This window comes from Helicoverpa armigera, chromosome 1 (assembly GCF_030705265.1).
Source record: "Helicoverpa armigera isolate CAAS_96S chromosome 1, ASM3070526v1, whole genome shotgun sequence".
In the NCBI taxonomy this organism is placed as follows: domain Eukaryota; kingdom Metazoa; phylum Arthropoda; class Insecta; order Lepidoptera; family Noctuidae; genus Helicoverpa; species Helicoverpa armigera.
The window spans coordinates 7,923,231-7,938,772 of NC_087120.1; the positions used below are offsets into that span (position 1 = coordinate 7,923,231).

Sequence of the window (15,542 nt, forward strand, 5' to 3'; positions counted from 1 at the left end):
TATTTGTACTTTTCTATTCATTATTCACGTAGTTACCTAACCACATAATATATATTATTATTGCAGCAGTGCCAAAATGGCCAAAACTCCCTAAGTGGAATTAAAGCTGTCAACCCCAATTGTATAATCTATGGTAAGCCTCACGGCATGACATTGACAGACAAGTGGCATCGATCGACCGACCATTTTGTTGTATTCGATCTGCAGGTCGTCGCCATATTAACTTGTTCCATGTTTAAATGTAGGGGTCTAATGCTAACGTTTTTTAAATTATTGCATCGTTTTTAAAATTCAATAGTGAGTGTAGATCAGTGTCTAAAAAAGTTGAATATTGAATCCCCCATTTAAATAAGGACCTGCGGAAATGCAGAGTGCAGACGAGGGTAAGTACTAACTTTCTAAAATTTAACATAATTTGTGTTAGTTAATTACGTACTTCTGTCTTTTTTGTTTCCTTCGTATTACTTACAGTAGTGTTATTACGTATTTGATTTGGACAGTTATTCGTTGAATTATGAAATGGAACAAGATAAAACAGATGACGCAGTAGGTATCATTGATGTGTTCTTTTGAAAAAAACACCACGCGCTAATGTTTCTTACTGTCAACTTTAATGTTTGAATGATTAATATAATAGATATCAGATGCTTAGAATTGTACGCATACTATAAAACGACAATGGTCCCATCTTATTTGGAGGTAGGTATATAAAAATGAATCCACATATCCATTTGTCACGCCCAAACGGCTCGATGGATTAAGCTCAGAATTATTAAGAGGCTGAATGCACCCAAAACACTATCTTTATACTAAAGAGAGAAGCCGGTTGACGCGACGTTCATAACATACATATATGAATAGCTTTAAAATGAGTTGAGTAATCAAAATTTTTTCGTATCAAGAAAACTTTTCGAAAACGTGTTTTGAAGTTAACAGGGTTCTCAGAAATATGTTCAAGATTAATATATATTTTTTTCGTCGTCAAAAACTACAGATTTGGCCAAAAAATTGTTCGAGACAAGCCAACGCCCCTAAGACGACCCACTGACCCAATTTTGGCATTCAGCCTTTTAAAAGGGAAGGTAGCTTAGACCCAGGAAAAGGATATAGGATAGTTTTTATTAATATACGGCTAAGTATGGAAAGCAGTTATCTCGGGACACGGGTAAAACCTCAGCTGGAAGACAATATTAAATATTAAGGTAGGACCGCACTTAAGCGACACTCTGCGGCAGTGGAGCGATGCGACACGTAACGACGCTATAGGTATACCGCACTTGAACTGCAGTGCTGCGACAGTTTGCAGCAAATTTTGTCTGTCACTCGCTTGGCTGTCACTCGCTTGAATTCATATAATGTTCATTTTGATGATCATATATCTCAGGATACTGACTGACTAACATAATTAATTTCTCTTCGTCGAAAGCCATTTCAAACACGACTTCTCGTTTAAAACAAAACTTGAAAAAAGTGAAGTGTCGCGTCGCTTGCTATATTGCACCTAACGGCAGCGGAACTACGCGACGCGACAGGTTGCGACACTTTTGGTCAGTTGCCCAACTTTGGCGCTCAGTGTCGCGTCGCGTATTTCCGCTGCTGCATAGTGCGTTATACCTCATACAATTTCTTACAAAGAATATTTTGTCGTTAAGTGTCGCGTCGCGCAGTGTCGCTAAGTGCGGTCTTGCCTTTATTGTTACCTGTGGCATTATGCCATTCAACCGAAGAATAAGACATATCATGTGTTACATTGTTTTTGTTTAACATATTTCAGACAGTCAAGCCAAATCTAGGAGTGATGAAGATAATATTAACTTTAGGCCTTCGCCCAACTTCAAACACATGAAAAAATATTTAAAATCAAAATTTGAAGAAATGGTAAAAGCCAGAGAGAGCCAGAGGGAAGTAGCCTTAGAAAAGTCTGCATCTGGACATGATGCACAAGAGAAAGTCAATACACCAGTGCAGAGTGCACTGGTGCAACCACCTTTACCGCCTAACCCACCCCCACCTGATACTCCTCCTCTGCTAGTAAACTTGAAGCAGGAGATTGAAGATGATGATTATAAACAAAATGAACCTCCATCAGAGTACAATCACACTGAAGAGCTCAAAACAATTAACATCAAAACGGACCAGTCAGAGGCATCAGAAAAACCAAATGTAGACATGTGCAGGAATTTTGCAAGAGGCAATTGTAAAAAAGGTGCAGCCTGCAAATTTGTCCATGAAATGATTCTGTCTCAGCTGCCAGGGGTGTACACATTCTGCAAAAACTTCCAGAACTCAGTGTGTGCTTACCCCAAATGTAAATTTGTTCATGCCACTGTGTTCGAGAAGGAAAATTTCTTTAGGACGGGATACTTACCACCACATACACTAGCCCATCTAAAAGAGGGAGCTGTTGCACAACCACCTCCTCCGCCTCCTCAGCCTGAAGGTAATACTTCTAATTTAGTTTTACACCTAGAAAGTTTATTTTACCATCAATTGTTTTACAAGGCAGTGCAAAAATATTATTAGCTGTTACATAAATATATACACAATTAACAAACAAAATACAATTTTCAGAACCCCCTGCGAACCTGCCACTTTTCCCTAATGCTCCGCCACCGCCTGCAATACCATGGTAAGTCTATATTATCATGAGTCATTGATTAACTGCTGTCATGCCGGTTATTATAAGACAATAAGAAATCAATTGTGTCTCAAGCGTGCCTGTGCTATGATACAATTTTCATTAGCTTTTTCAAACTAATTTATCCGAATTTGAATTAACTGTCATCATTATTTGGTGCAAATTCTTTTCTGTCTAGAGTACATAGAAAAAAGTTGAGACTAAGCGGAATATTTCATACCTTTGCCATTATTTCACATTTTCGAAATCGACTTTGCAGAGGGTGGTTTTTATAATATTCAGCTGTGAATTGAACTTATTTCTGCCATTGCGAAATGCTTATACGTATAATTCTATGATATTGTTGCTTCAAAAATGAATAAAATATATATGTAATTATTTCAATTGTTATCAAGTCAATAAATGCATTATTTATATTTCAGTGTCACACCTGCGGTGGTAGCCTTTAACCCAACAGATCCCAACATAGAACGAGCAGACCTGAACATGTTTAGATCACCAAACAGCACTTCTCCAAAACGCGAGTGGGTGATCGACACTGAAGGTAAACCTACAAGCCAATTTTATTTTTATTCCTCATCTGGAGCGAATGTGACAGGTTCTATTTCTAAATCGCACTCAACGCATGACAATTTGATATGCGGTCCAATAAACTATAACTATGTGTACACTATCCAAAAATTATTATTTCATGAGTTGGAGTGGTAAGCTAGTCCTAGAAAGGGTCCTAACTTCGTTGTTTACTTTGACGGAAACTTAATTTGATTGTTTAGATATGTATAGCAAATTTTTGCCATTCTTTATCAACTCCCACTGCCAAGGACCAATCTATAAAAAAAAATTATAATACACTCTTCTAGAAAGTCCATCGGTCTGTCTGATTTTCGTCTAGTTTTCCCACTGACTCGTAAGATTTAGTTCTGAAAAATATTAGTCTTAAATATAATACATTATGGTAACTCTTTAAAGAATTGTTGAGGTGACCCCACTAATTACAGAAAATATGATTTGAAATGATAAAACATCTTTTAGAACTCAATAGATTAAGTGATTTGCATTTATTCTGATATTTTAGCAACTTATTAGATTGTCATGCGTTGTAAAAGTACCTAAGGCCTGGCGACTTGTTAAGAACACTCTCATGGTCCGCGCAGGTGTGTGGGGGACGGGACTGCCTATAGTTGCGTTACAAAGGGTTGTTCCCAGTACCTCAATAAAACGATTCTCAATGTGACTAAGACAATTTTTTTTTACAATAAAATTAGTAATTTAAATATTCACATTCTTTTCAACGACTTCGAAACTATTAATTAGTATTAATATATTTTTTAAAAACAAAATCGTGTGAGTGTCATTAACGAGCTAGCTAGGTCCTAGTAGGCAGCAGTAGGCACCAAAATAACCATTCTTTAAATTACAAATTGTGTTTTAATGTTGCCATTTATAATTTTAATTGCTATTATAAAATAAATTCTTAACACATTTATGTTTATGTTAAGCAAATTATATTCTTAAAACCAACGGAATTTTATGAACACCATCTAAAATTCAATCTATGCATTGCACTGCCGACTGACTTCAAATAAAATATTGCAATTGTTCATAACATGACGTAAATATGTGAAAACATAAATATGCTTTGCATAATCAACAATATATCATCAACCAAAACATGTCAAGTGATTTCAAGTTTATATTTTGTGCATATTTATTGTGTATGCAAGTGTTTTGTAATGCAACTGTTTAGGGTTATATGTACCTACTCTTTGCAAATGCTTTGATGAAATACATATTTAGGGTAACACTTGCGCTACCTACTAATTAAGTACAAATTCAAGATTAAACTTTAACTAATAATTAAATGCTGTCCTAGTATGCCTAGACATTACCAAAAGCGACTGTTAAGTGACTTGAAAATCGCAAATGAAACTAACATTAAAAATACCTTTTGTCTAATTTCGCACACATTTAAAGGTTCTATAGTTGCACATGAATTTTCACATAGTAATTGAACACTATATCTTTATCAAGTAAATCGGAAGCAATGTCAAAAGACCCTTATTGGGTGCAATGCGAGTCTATGAATCAGTATTTATTTATTTATTCAGCCAAACCAACAACATAATAATATGTAGATAACAAGTATAGTTGCTTAGTTTCATACGTATGTGTTTAAAGTGTTAATATGTCACTTACAGGTATGCACAACATTTACAATAAGTTACAGAGAATAATACTTATTTATATGAGTATAAGTTAATTTATTAATAACAAAAAGTATGTGACGCTGCACGCGCCGCGATTGTAATGATGTGTTGCTTTTGTCTGCAGTCGGCAGCTCGCCGCGCGACCTCCTCTCCGGTGAACCGCTTGCAAAGAAATGCAAAAATTGTGATAGTAATGAATTCAGGTATCATTTTGCATCTCTTAGCTGCAGCTGTTCAGAACACGGGGTAATGCCATTTTGTGTGAAGACTAAACATTTGAACACTACTGGTTTTTATTCATTAACATCGCCGCATGCGCGGACTATGTGCTCATTATGATATTATGCTTTATCTTTGTGTTGATACGAACTGTGTAAATATAATGCGAGAAATGATCTATGCACAACGTGTCTGTAGCTGTTAAATTACAATTTGACTTTACCGCGGGTTTCGAACAGCTGGCCAGTTGATTTTCGTTTTTACTAGATTAAAGCATGAATGGAATGTATTATTATATTGATGAGTTGATCAAGTCCTAGTTGAACTGCTTTTAAATATAAATTTCCGATTTTAGAATAAGGTTGCGTTTATTTAGTCAAAATATTTATATAACTTGAATGTTCTGTGTAAGACATCGACTCTTCAAAAAAAGGCGAAATTAAATTTAATAATAACCGCAAAAGATAAAGCAATTTATTTTATTATGTATTAAATATTGGCACTGGCTTTTTTCACATAAATGATAGTTGATATGTGAGGAAAAGTTTTAACACTGAATAATCCGACAGGTTGCAGTTCACTAAGACGAAAATAGAAAAGTTGATACGCGCGAATGAAGAGCTCAAGGCGAATCTTGCCAGAGCCTCCAGAAGGAAGGCGAAGCTCGCCGTCGTCATTGCCGCGGTACTCAAACAAGCGGTAAGTTTTTTATTTATTTGGGTAATTAGATCTTTACATAGTTAATATAAAATCTCATTCATAATTGTAAAAATTACTCTAAAGTTAACACCGTGAGCCCAATTTGTGGTTATTTATTCAACAATACAATACAAAAGCAATAATGCTTTTTACACAAGTTTACGGTCAGCGAAAACAAATTGTAACAAAAATTAATAATACAGCAAGTTTATACAAAACACAAAATGAGTGGCAATGACACCTTTGGATACATTAAAACTTTGAAAAATATTTTAAACATTACTTTTGTGTAAAAACAAACAAAGAATTAATTTAATTCCAAATTCAAAAAAAGTAGCCTATGTGTTAATCCAGAGTATCACTTATCTACATACCAAGTCGGCTAGAGCCGTATTTGCGTGAAAGAATAACAAACTTTCACATTTATAATGTTAGTAGGATTAATGCGAAAGTAACTGTCTGTCTGTTACGCTTTCGCTTCTAAACCACTGATAAAAAAATACGCTTTAAAAAGTTCGGACATTTAGTTTCAAATAAAATACTCACCTTGCCATTAGTTCTACCGTAGAACTGAGCAGTAGAACCAGTGGGAACAAACCTAAAAAAACATGTGACAGCGACATGAATAGTGAATCGTTACTTTTTTGTTTCAGAAGGATGACAAAGTACCAACCTCTCCGCCCAACAAAGAAAAGGTAAGATAATACAACATTATCTAATTGTAGTTTTGCTGGCTGTAGAGGCTTTTAGAGTTTTTTTTTTTTTAATTAATATATATGTATTTTTAAGTTAAACTGAGTTTTTTTACAAATAAAAAATTATGCAATTATACATCTTTTGCAAAAAAGCGGGTGCCCATGCGAAATCTTGATTTTAAGGACTTTACCAATGTTTCAAAAGGTTTTAATGATTGAAGTATGTTACTAGCATAATGGTAGTGGGAGGCCAGGATGATAAATCGGGATTGGCTCGAGCGTCAAAGAGACATTATATTGCGAAGCTTAGATGGTAATAAGAAAAAAATGACACACCTATGCGAAATCTTGGTTTTAAGGACTTTACGTATGTTTCAAAAGGTTTGCAAATTAAATCCTTTGCATGCCTGAGAGTGTATTCTAAATTTGAATTTTGGATAATTTCTAAGAAACTGGTTGAACCTTGTTCTGGACTAATTCCTAGTAGAAAGTTCGTCGGCGTTTTGAAAGCCTGATTTTCAGAAAATTGATAATGCAATTTTAATAAATGATCAATATTAAATTAAATCACTTTTGAAAGACTATGCTATTTGATAATTTTCACTTTTTCGAAATGGTACTAATAATTGATGGCAATTATAAGAGTCGTCTTTTTTTCTTAACTGTTATAAAATAAGTAAAAATTAAATAAAATAAACTGTTATATATATTGTACCCACATTTATTTTGGGCTACGGCAAAACCAATTTTAAGTTTGCAGTGCCGATCACACCCCGTATATCAGATTTTGACATTTTGAAAAATCTGGAGTTCCTTTAGTAATCACTGATTTTTATCCCACCTTGGCACTTGAGTAACTCTGCAGACCTCTGACGATCTATGAGTCAGAGTGTTCGAATAGCACGACTTGTCAACTCGGGTTTTGTATTTAGGCAGATAATGAATCGATTAAATTTAAAAATATGAATGACGAAGATAGGAAAAAACCGCTCCAGCTTAGAAAAAGATTTATTTTTGAGTATATGCTATCTGGCAAAAAAACGCTCCAAGTGCTCTTAGCAAGAAGCAGTCATAGGAACAAGTAGCACGGGAGTTTATTGAATCCTTTATCTATATATATATAAAAGAAAGTCGTGTTAGTTACTCCACTTATAACTCAAGAACGGCTGAACCGATTTAGCTGAAAATTGCCAGGGAGGTAGTTTAGAGCCAGGAGAAGGACATAGGATAGTTTTTATTACAAAAAAAAAATACAATTTATTCCGGACATACAGCGCCATCTATAGTTTAAACCAAAAATCTGCCGGATGCCACTATTCCACGCGAACGAAGTCGCGGGCAAAAGCTAGTTGTTACTAAAAAGGTAAATATGTTGTGTTTTATTTTTATTTACATCATTTTATATTTTTATCATTTACAAATGTAGTTTCATTGCTTCGGCCTTGGTGTTTTGTATTAGGCTGTTAATCATTTAATTTCATTGTATTGTTGTTTCAGGCATCTACCAAACAATCAATAAAGACAAAAAGATTTGTAGCCAAAATAATGGAGTATATACGCTATTTAACAGGGGACGATGTTATGGATACAGATCCAAATATCCTAACTAACTTTGCTATGGATATCGATAGCAATATTGACGGTAAGAGATATTATATAGTAATGCTTGATTATTGCTACTAGTAACATATGGCCATTCTATGATTTTTTTTTTTTTTTTCAGGTAGTGCAATCATTTCAGGCGGTAATAAATCAGCCGAACCAACTACTTCAACGACTCAAGTGGTAAAGAAAGAAGAGTTTAAAACTCCTACTAAAAGGAGTAATGGAACTACTAGATCGTTTATCGATTCATTGATGGACAAAATAGTAGCCGAAGAATATACATTTTTGAAAAAACTTCATAAGGAAAAACTGGAGAAGAAAAGGTTAGAGAAGGAGTATCAACGGAAATTATTTGAAATGAAAAGGAAAATAAAATGTATTAAATTGGAGAAATTCTAATTAAAAGAATCATTTGAAAAAAAAACTGCAGATACGGTTAAACTTGGTTCACAAATTTTTTCGCCATCTTGTTTTTGGAAAGTTGTTGACGTTGTTCTTAGCGGGAAAATGATCGAGTTGGATCATGGAGAATTTACGTATTGTAATGTGCAGAAAGTATAATCAAAGTACATAATACATATACTAAACTTCAAACATTTATTGCGATCCTGAGTGTTACATAGGTGTTGTAGAATATAGTGGTACATACATGATACCCTGTTAGCACAATTTTAATATACTATGACTTACTAACTAATTAATCTTAGGTTACTAATTAACTAGTTAACCTTGGGTTATATATTTATTATTATATTCATATATACATTTATTATTGTATTATCATTATATTTATACTATTTACTTTAACATATCATAATTAAATTGTTTTATATTGCACACTATCTTACTGTTCAGTTCTTTCTGTCCTCGAAAATCTCTTTTATACTGTAATAACATTTTTGGATAAAGTTTTTTTATTTTTATTTATTCTTGAATATATTGAAGCTGGAGGTTTCTTTTATTACTATAATTATTATAATATAATAATAATAGATATACATATGATACATAACGAACATAATCAATCATTTTCCTTAAGATTTCGGTGTCCAGTGATAAACCACTGTGTGTTAAGTAGTGTAGACTGTACGTTAGTACGTAGTGTATGACATTGTATTTTATTCGCATTTTACCCCAATAAAGCCTGCAACCAATTTCGATGTTGTCTTAGAAAAAGTTGTTTCATTTTAGGGTTCCGTATCCAAAAGGTAAAACGGGACCCTTTTGTATTCTCTCCTCTGTCCGTCCGTCCGTCCGTCCGTCTGTCACCAGGCTGTATCTCATGAACCGTGATAGTTAGAGAGTTGAAATTTTCACAGATGATGTATTTCTGTTGCCGCTATAACAAAATATACTGAAAACTAGAAATAAATAAAAAAAAATATTTTGGGGGGCTCCCATACAACAAACGTGATTTTTTTGCTAATTTTCTAAACAATGGTACGGGACCCTTCTTGCGCGGGCCTGACTCCCACTTGGCCGGTTTTTTAATAAATAAAATGTTATTCATCCTCCGAGCCTTTTTCCCAAACTATGTTGGGATCGGCTTCCAGTCTAACCGGATGTAGCTGAGTACCAGTGCTTTACAAGGAGCGACTGCCCTATCTGACCCCGTCAACCCAGTTACCCGGGCAACCCAATACCCCTGTGTTAGACTGGTGTCGGACTTACTGGCTTCTGACTACCCGTAACGACTGCCAAGGATGCTCAATGACAGCCGGGACCTACAGTTTAACGTGCCATTTTTTTACGATATTGCACACAGTCGATGTGAGATATTCATGATGTGCCCGGGTCCAGATACTGCAGTTGAAAGCTACCAGTGGCATAAAAAAGTAAAGCAGTAAGCAATTGACACTGAAGTTATGGGAAGCCTTTTATATGTGTCTGATCGTAGAAGCTGGGCAATTTTCAGAAAAATTACATGAAGGACAACACTTTTGGAAAAACGAAATCTCCTTTTGAAGCAATCATCCGAATAGTCATAAAATGGATCCAAATCACGAAAATACACTTTGTAACTTCTAAGCTGTAAGCCTACTATAAATGATATGAATAAGCACAGTAACTTCTAACTTCTCAAATAAGTTATCTACATCGTCTACAGTAGCAAAAATCGCGTCGATGGTATCCAAACCTTCCATGTTCTAAACCAATAAAACCTAAAAATAAGACTTAACTAAAGAATCCTACTTTTATATTATAAATGTGAAAGTTTGTGAGAATGTATGGATGTATGTTTGTTATTCAATCACGCAAAAACGGCTGGACCGATTTGATTGAAATTTGGTATGTAGATAGGTTATATCCTGGATTAACACATACTTTTTATCAACACACCACGCGGGCGAAGCCGCTGGCGGAAGCTAGTTTACTATAAATACGGCTGTTTACAATGCCATCAATTATATAATTAGCAGTAGAGACCATTTCGTAAAAGTGAAAATTTTAAAAATGATTTATACAATTTTAACTAATATTATAAATGTGAAAGTAACTCTGTCTGTCTGTCTTTTCGTCACGCCTAAACTACTGAACCGATTTGTCTGTCCCGTTTTTTTTTTTTTGTAATAAAATCTAGCCTATGTCCTTTCTCAAGTTCCAAAAATCTGCCGGAAGTCACTATTCCACGCTAACGAAGTCGCGGGCAAAAGCTAGTCATGTAATAAAACTGAACTGAACAGCTGAATAAAAGGTAAGAATGTAGTAAACAAAACAATCTGCGAGTAATTGAATGTCTTGGCTCATACATTTCTGATGCAGAAATATGTGAATATCCTTTTTCCTAAATGACCCAAGGGATAACGCCAATAGTAAAAGTTAGCTATAATCGTTTGATACCAATCTCAAGACAGGCTGATGATAGCCCAGTAACGCCCAATCTACTTAGAATACACTCTCACGCATGCTTGGCTAGCCCTTTTGTTGCTAGCAACATACTTCAGTTTTTAAAACCTATTGAAACACACGTAAAATCTTTAAAACCAAGATTTCCCGCCGATTGCCCGCTTTTCTAGCAAAAGAATTATTAAAAGCGCTTTCGCATAGGCGTATTTTCGACAGCAAACAATTGCCAAACACTCGCGATGGTAGTATGCGGTTTTGTTTGTTGCACGTTTAAAGACCGAGCGGAAAGAGCAGGAAAGAACCTTTATTTGAACACGCTTTTATTAGCAAGCAGTTTATGTAAGAAAACCTTGGAATCTTAATTTGACCCACTTCCCGGTCTTTGATTAGGATGAAATTTTGAACATGTTCTGAGTTCTGATGACAATGCATGATTAACTAAAAAACGTCATTAGAAATACAATATGGCTGCCTCCCCAAGATGACGGACTTTCTGTTTGGAACCACAACCATGATATGGGTATGAAATGAAAGGGTTTGTTGTCAGGAATACAATGAAAATAGTCACGTGTATTAAATGCAATACGACGGGCATCCAAGATGGCCGACAGGCTATTTGAAATGCACCCCCGTGATATGGGTATTGAATGAAAGGGTTTGATGTCAAGAATACGATAAAAATAAGCAAGTGACCGAAATCCAAAATGGCGGCGTACATTAAGTTTGAATAAGACTAAAAAGTATAAAATAAAAATAATCGTGAAATACAAAACTTTCACTGATATATAATTTTACATTTCAGACGATATTGAACAACACCAACTTCTCTTCTATCTTGGCGAAGATGTTGCTGGGCGGTGAGTCCGTGGTGCCTCCTGATGCTTCGTGATATATTGGAAGGGGTGTCTGAACATCAACAGTATCACCCTGACTTCATCTAGCTTCATTATATTTGATAAAACAAACATGTTACACAGTTAATATAGGCGAATTTGGACGACTTAGGGCGAGAGACGTCCCACTTTATCAGTTTCAGAAATCGATGCAGTAAATCTTTTAGACTTAATACAAAATGTACATCGTTCCAATTGGTATGGCATGAGATACTATCATAATGAAGCTTCGCAATAACCCTTTTTATTCAATGTACTTATAATGTGTTTTCTGCAGTTTCACTCATGCCATAAAAACTTCTTCCCGCACCCAGATAAAATATAGTCACATGAGGATCTTTGGGTAGCTTCTCAACAGTGAAAGAATTTTTCTAATAACCTCAGCAGTTTTAATACAGACTATACAATAATTTATCACTTTGCGGCAGATCGTTTTTGACGTAACCGTTTGAAAATTTTACAGTATCTAGTATTTAGAATTATTTTATTTAAAAACAGTTTTTGACCTTTGAACCAATTACTCATGCAGAGCGAGTGCGCCTACTGGCCGGGGGTTTAAGTTAGTGTTTTTTTTATTTACTATGATAGCTTTTTTATATGTATTTGTAAATATGTTATTGAAATGATCGGTAAAAATTTGCTGTATTGTTTTTGACCTCGAATCTTTTGTTTTCACAACTTCATTACAATGTCTCGCCAGTTACAACCTTAAAGCAACTGAAAGTATGCGTTGTCGCTAAAGCTGGGCACTGACCGACGTTAAGAGGTATATTGTGACATGTTAGCGAGCGAGCAATTGCACATGTGTTAAACGCCTCGTCGCTCGCTGACTTCGAGGTATGAATATTAGAATAAATAAATACTAACTTCGACTGCATGAATGCTCGCCGTGTAACACATGGGTCTTCATCTCTTACCGTCGGTCAGCACCCAGCTTTTAAGCACTACTTATACGTATTCAGCTTTATTCGCGTTTAGCTGGAAGATTTTCTTACATTTATAAAACTTATATAATAGATCGAGAGCCATCGACTGCCAGCCCTTCGTTATTTTGTAAGGGCCGAAACTTTGTGTGGGCATCTACCTTACAGTAGTATGAACACTAGACTACTTAGTAGTTAGACTTACGGTTGCTTTAGAAGATATTTAAAAATAACTTAACCTATCCCAACTTATATCTTTTAACTGTAATGTTTTAGTTTACATTTAAAATGACATCAATATAAACCGCGTTTTCTATGGCAGCAATTTTTTATTTCCTACGGGAGAAAATATATGACCAATCCTCTAAACAGACTATGATGTCCTTTGTCTTTTCTCCCGTATGAAATCAACGATTGCCGCCATATAAAAAGTGGTCTTTATTGATATAATCGTTAATATAAGGGAGAATACGACTGTAAAAAGAAACTAAGTTTTAAATTCACCAAGTTTCAGCCTTTATAAAATAACGAAGGTCTGGCAGTCACTGGCTCTTGGGCTATAAAATTACAGCAACGAAACAAAAAACCATATGTACCTGTAAAGCGTGTTAAAAAGATGTTTTAAATTCAATGACGATGTAGATTCTAATTTAAGGAAGTACCGGTCCGATTTGAAAAATTCTTTCAGTGTTAGAGAGCCTATTTATCGAGGAAGGCTATAGACCACTTTCTACCTGGGTTTATGTAGAAGCCTCCACGGGGTGCGGGTGAAACCGCTAGAAGAAGCTAGTTTCTAATAAGTATTTTTGTAATGCAAATTGTTAGCTTTGTAAGTAAAATACGTGTCTTTGCAAATTTATCTTTTTCATGTTTATTAGCTTTCAAGAGAAAGCCTAGAATATTTTTATAAAGTTGTTTGTTTTTCTTATTCTGAGTATGGCATAGAAAGTAAAATAAATAAACGACGATTTTTTTATAAGAAAGTTTTGTTATGTATTCTGACACGACATGTACAATTTAGTAGCGTAGTTGTATTGTGTATGTGTGTATCTGTATTATGCAATAAAACAATATATTATTGACGATTTCACTTCGATATAAAATCGATTTTTTATAGTGTAATAATTAACCATTACCACATTGTCACATTAATATCAATGAATTCATATATTATTATGATGTATTTGTGATTAGAGGATATCCTATGACGATATAATGGTAATAAACAGTTTTAACAGTATTCATAATTTTATTATTATAGACACAGCCAATGTGGGCAATAAGTCTGCAAAGCTGAAGTGACTTCAACTTTGAAGTTGAAGTGAAAGTTGACTGAATTAATTATTTTCCCTAGTCGTTAAAACTGATGTGCCATATAGCGATAGCGAATATTGATATTGTAATTATAATCTTTTATATAAGAGACTCGAGCTGGTGATGGAAACATGTTTTAATGTATGTTTTATTGACGTACATTTTTATATTAAGTAATAAACACATTGTACCTGTACTGCCATTGTAGCCATAGCGAATATTATAATAAAACCTCGCTTGCATTAAATCCGAGTTGGCGAAAGGATACTATTTCTAATCCAATCGATTAATTAATATGAATTATATTACGTATTATACTATGTTTTTAATAATTTTATACAAAATAATTATTTTTACATCTAATTTGATTGACTCCGATTTCTTGCTCAATCTAGTAATAAGCACATTGTTTCTGTATAGCTATTGCAGCCATAGCGAATATTTTTATTTTAAGCTTGCATGTATCAAGTCCTAGCAGGCGATAGAACGTAAGGTACTTTTAGAAATATTTTTGTGTGTATAAAATTTTAATAATCTCAGACGTAGTTCGCCTATGTCCAGTGGATGTTTTTGGCTGAAATTATGAGAGTAACATTTATTAAGTAGAGTGGCTGGCTGGGGTTTTTTGCTCACTTTTATTTGAAACACATTGTACCTGCAGTGCCTTAGTATTTGTTTTCTATGTAATGTTTTTAATACTTACTATATATTGTAACGTGAACAGATGAAATGTGTTCTAGTCACAGCTGTGCTTTATATCGTATAAACGTTCCTATCTTATTGACTGCTGTTGATTGTGTTGTGCTTGCGACTGTACAGCCTGGTCAACTCGTTAGTGACATCCCATGGTCGACGCGGGGGGCGAGGGTGATTAAAGGAGAATGCGGACTGTGACAGCTGACAGGACTAGAAGTGTCACTAACGACCTGCTCAGGCTGGGGTTACATATCCATTCCATGTATACCAAAAACGATTCGGATTTATTGTCTGAGCGCCTTACGAAAAGTGGTTCTATTTATAATACATACAATGACTGATGGGTGTTGAGTCACATATTACCTTTTATATTTAATTTACTTTTGCTACTGCGAATATACAAATTAATGTTATAAAAAAAAAACTTTTTTATTTCGAAAAGATTATAAAACTCCTCCATGGTTCCTTATGATATGACGCCTGCCTGGTGTCCGACTAATGTTGACGCGATGATCATAAGGCTTTAGCTATTTAGTATGCTTGCACCGTTACTTTTGACGTGACAACGTTTTATAAATCGATGGAGCCGGCTGCACGCACGAAAAAACATGACTCATGCGGCGTTACCTCGCACTGAGGCGTTCCGTTAAAGGCTTGAAGTGCAAGCGAGAGCACGCAACGAGCGACAAAGAGGCACGATCACCCTCCGCGTTCGGCATCTGACGATCAAATTCTTATGACGTTCATTCGTGGCGTTGTCACGTTCGACTATCGTCAGTAAACCGACTTTACAGACAACCGTCTTT

General features: G+C 34.9%; 1 protein-coding gene across 2 annotated transcripts; it reads left to right on the plus strand.

Moving 5' to 3' along the window:
• The first annotated feature begins 143 nt into the window (after positions 1-143).
• LOC110378894 (uncharacterized) lies at positions 144-13,966 on the plus strand. Of its 2 annotated transcripts, XM_021338321.3 has the most exons (9): positions 144-383; positions 1,775-2,440; positions 2,572-2,629; positions 3,061-3,182; positions 4,970-5,048; positions 5,634-5,763; positions 6,417-6,458; positions 7,956-8,100; positions 8,182-11,733. In XM_021338321.3, the coding sequence occupies exons 1-9, from the start codon at positions 365-367 to the stop codon at positions 8,460-8,462; spliced, it is 1,542 nt and encodes a 513-aa protein (XP_021193996.3). In that variant the 5' UTR covers positions 144-364; the 3' UTR covers positions 8,463-11,733. The 2 variants fall into 2 exon arrangements, with proteins under 2 accessions (XP_021193996.3, XP_021193997.3); XM_021338322.3 differs by lacking the exon at positions 7,956-8,100 and having other exon boundaries at positions 146-383; positions 11,713-13,966.
• The last annotated feature ends 1,576 nt before the right edge of the window (positions 13,967-15,542 follow it).

Coding starts and splice junctions, on each gene's coding strand:
- LOC110378894 (XM_021338321.3), top strand. Junction 2,441..2,571: donor TCCGCCTCCTCAGCCTGAAG/GTAATACTTCTA, acceptor TACAATTTTCAG/AACCCCCTGCGAACCTGCCA. Junction 8,101..8,181: donor TATCGATAGCAATATTGACG/GTAAGAGATATT, acceptor TTTTTTTTTCAG/GTAGTGCAATCATTTCAGGC.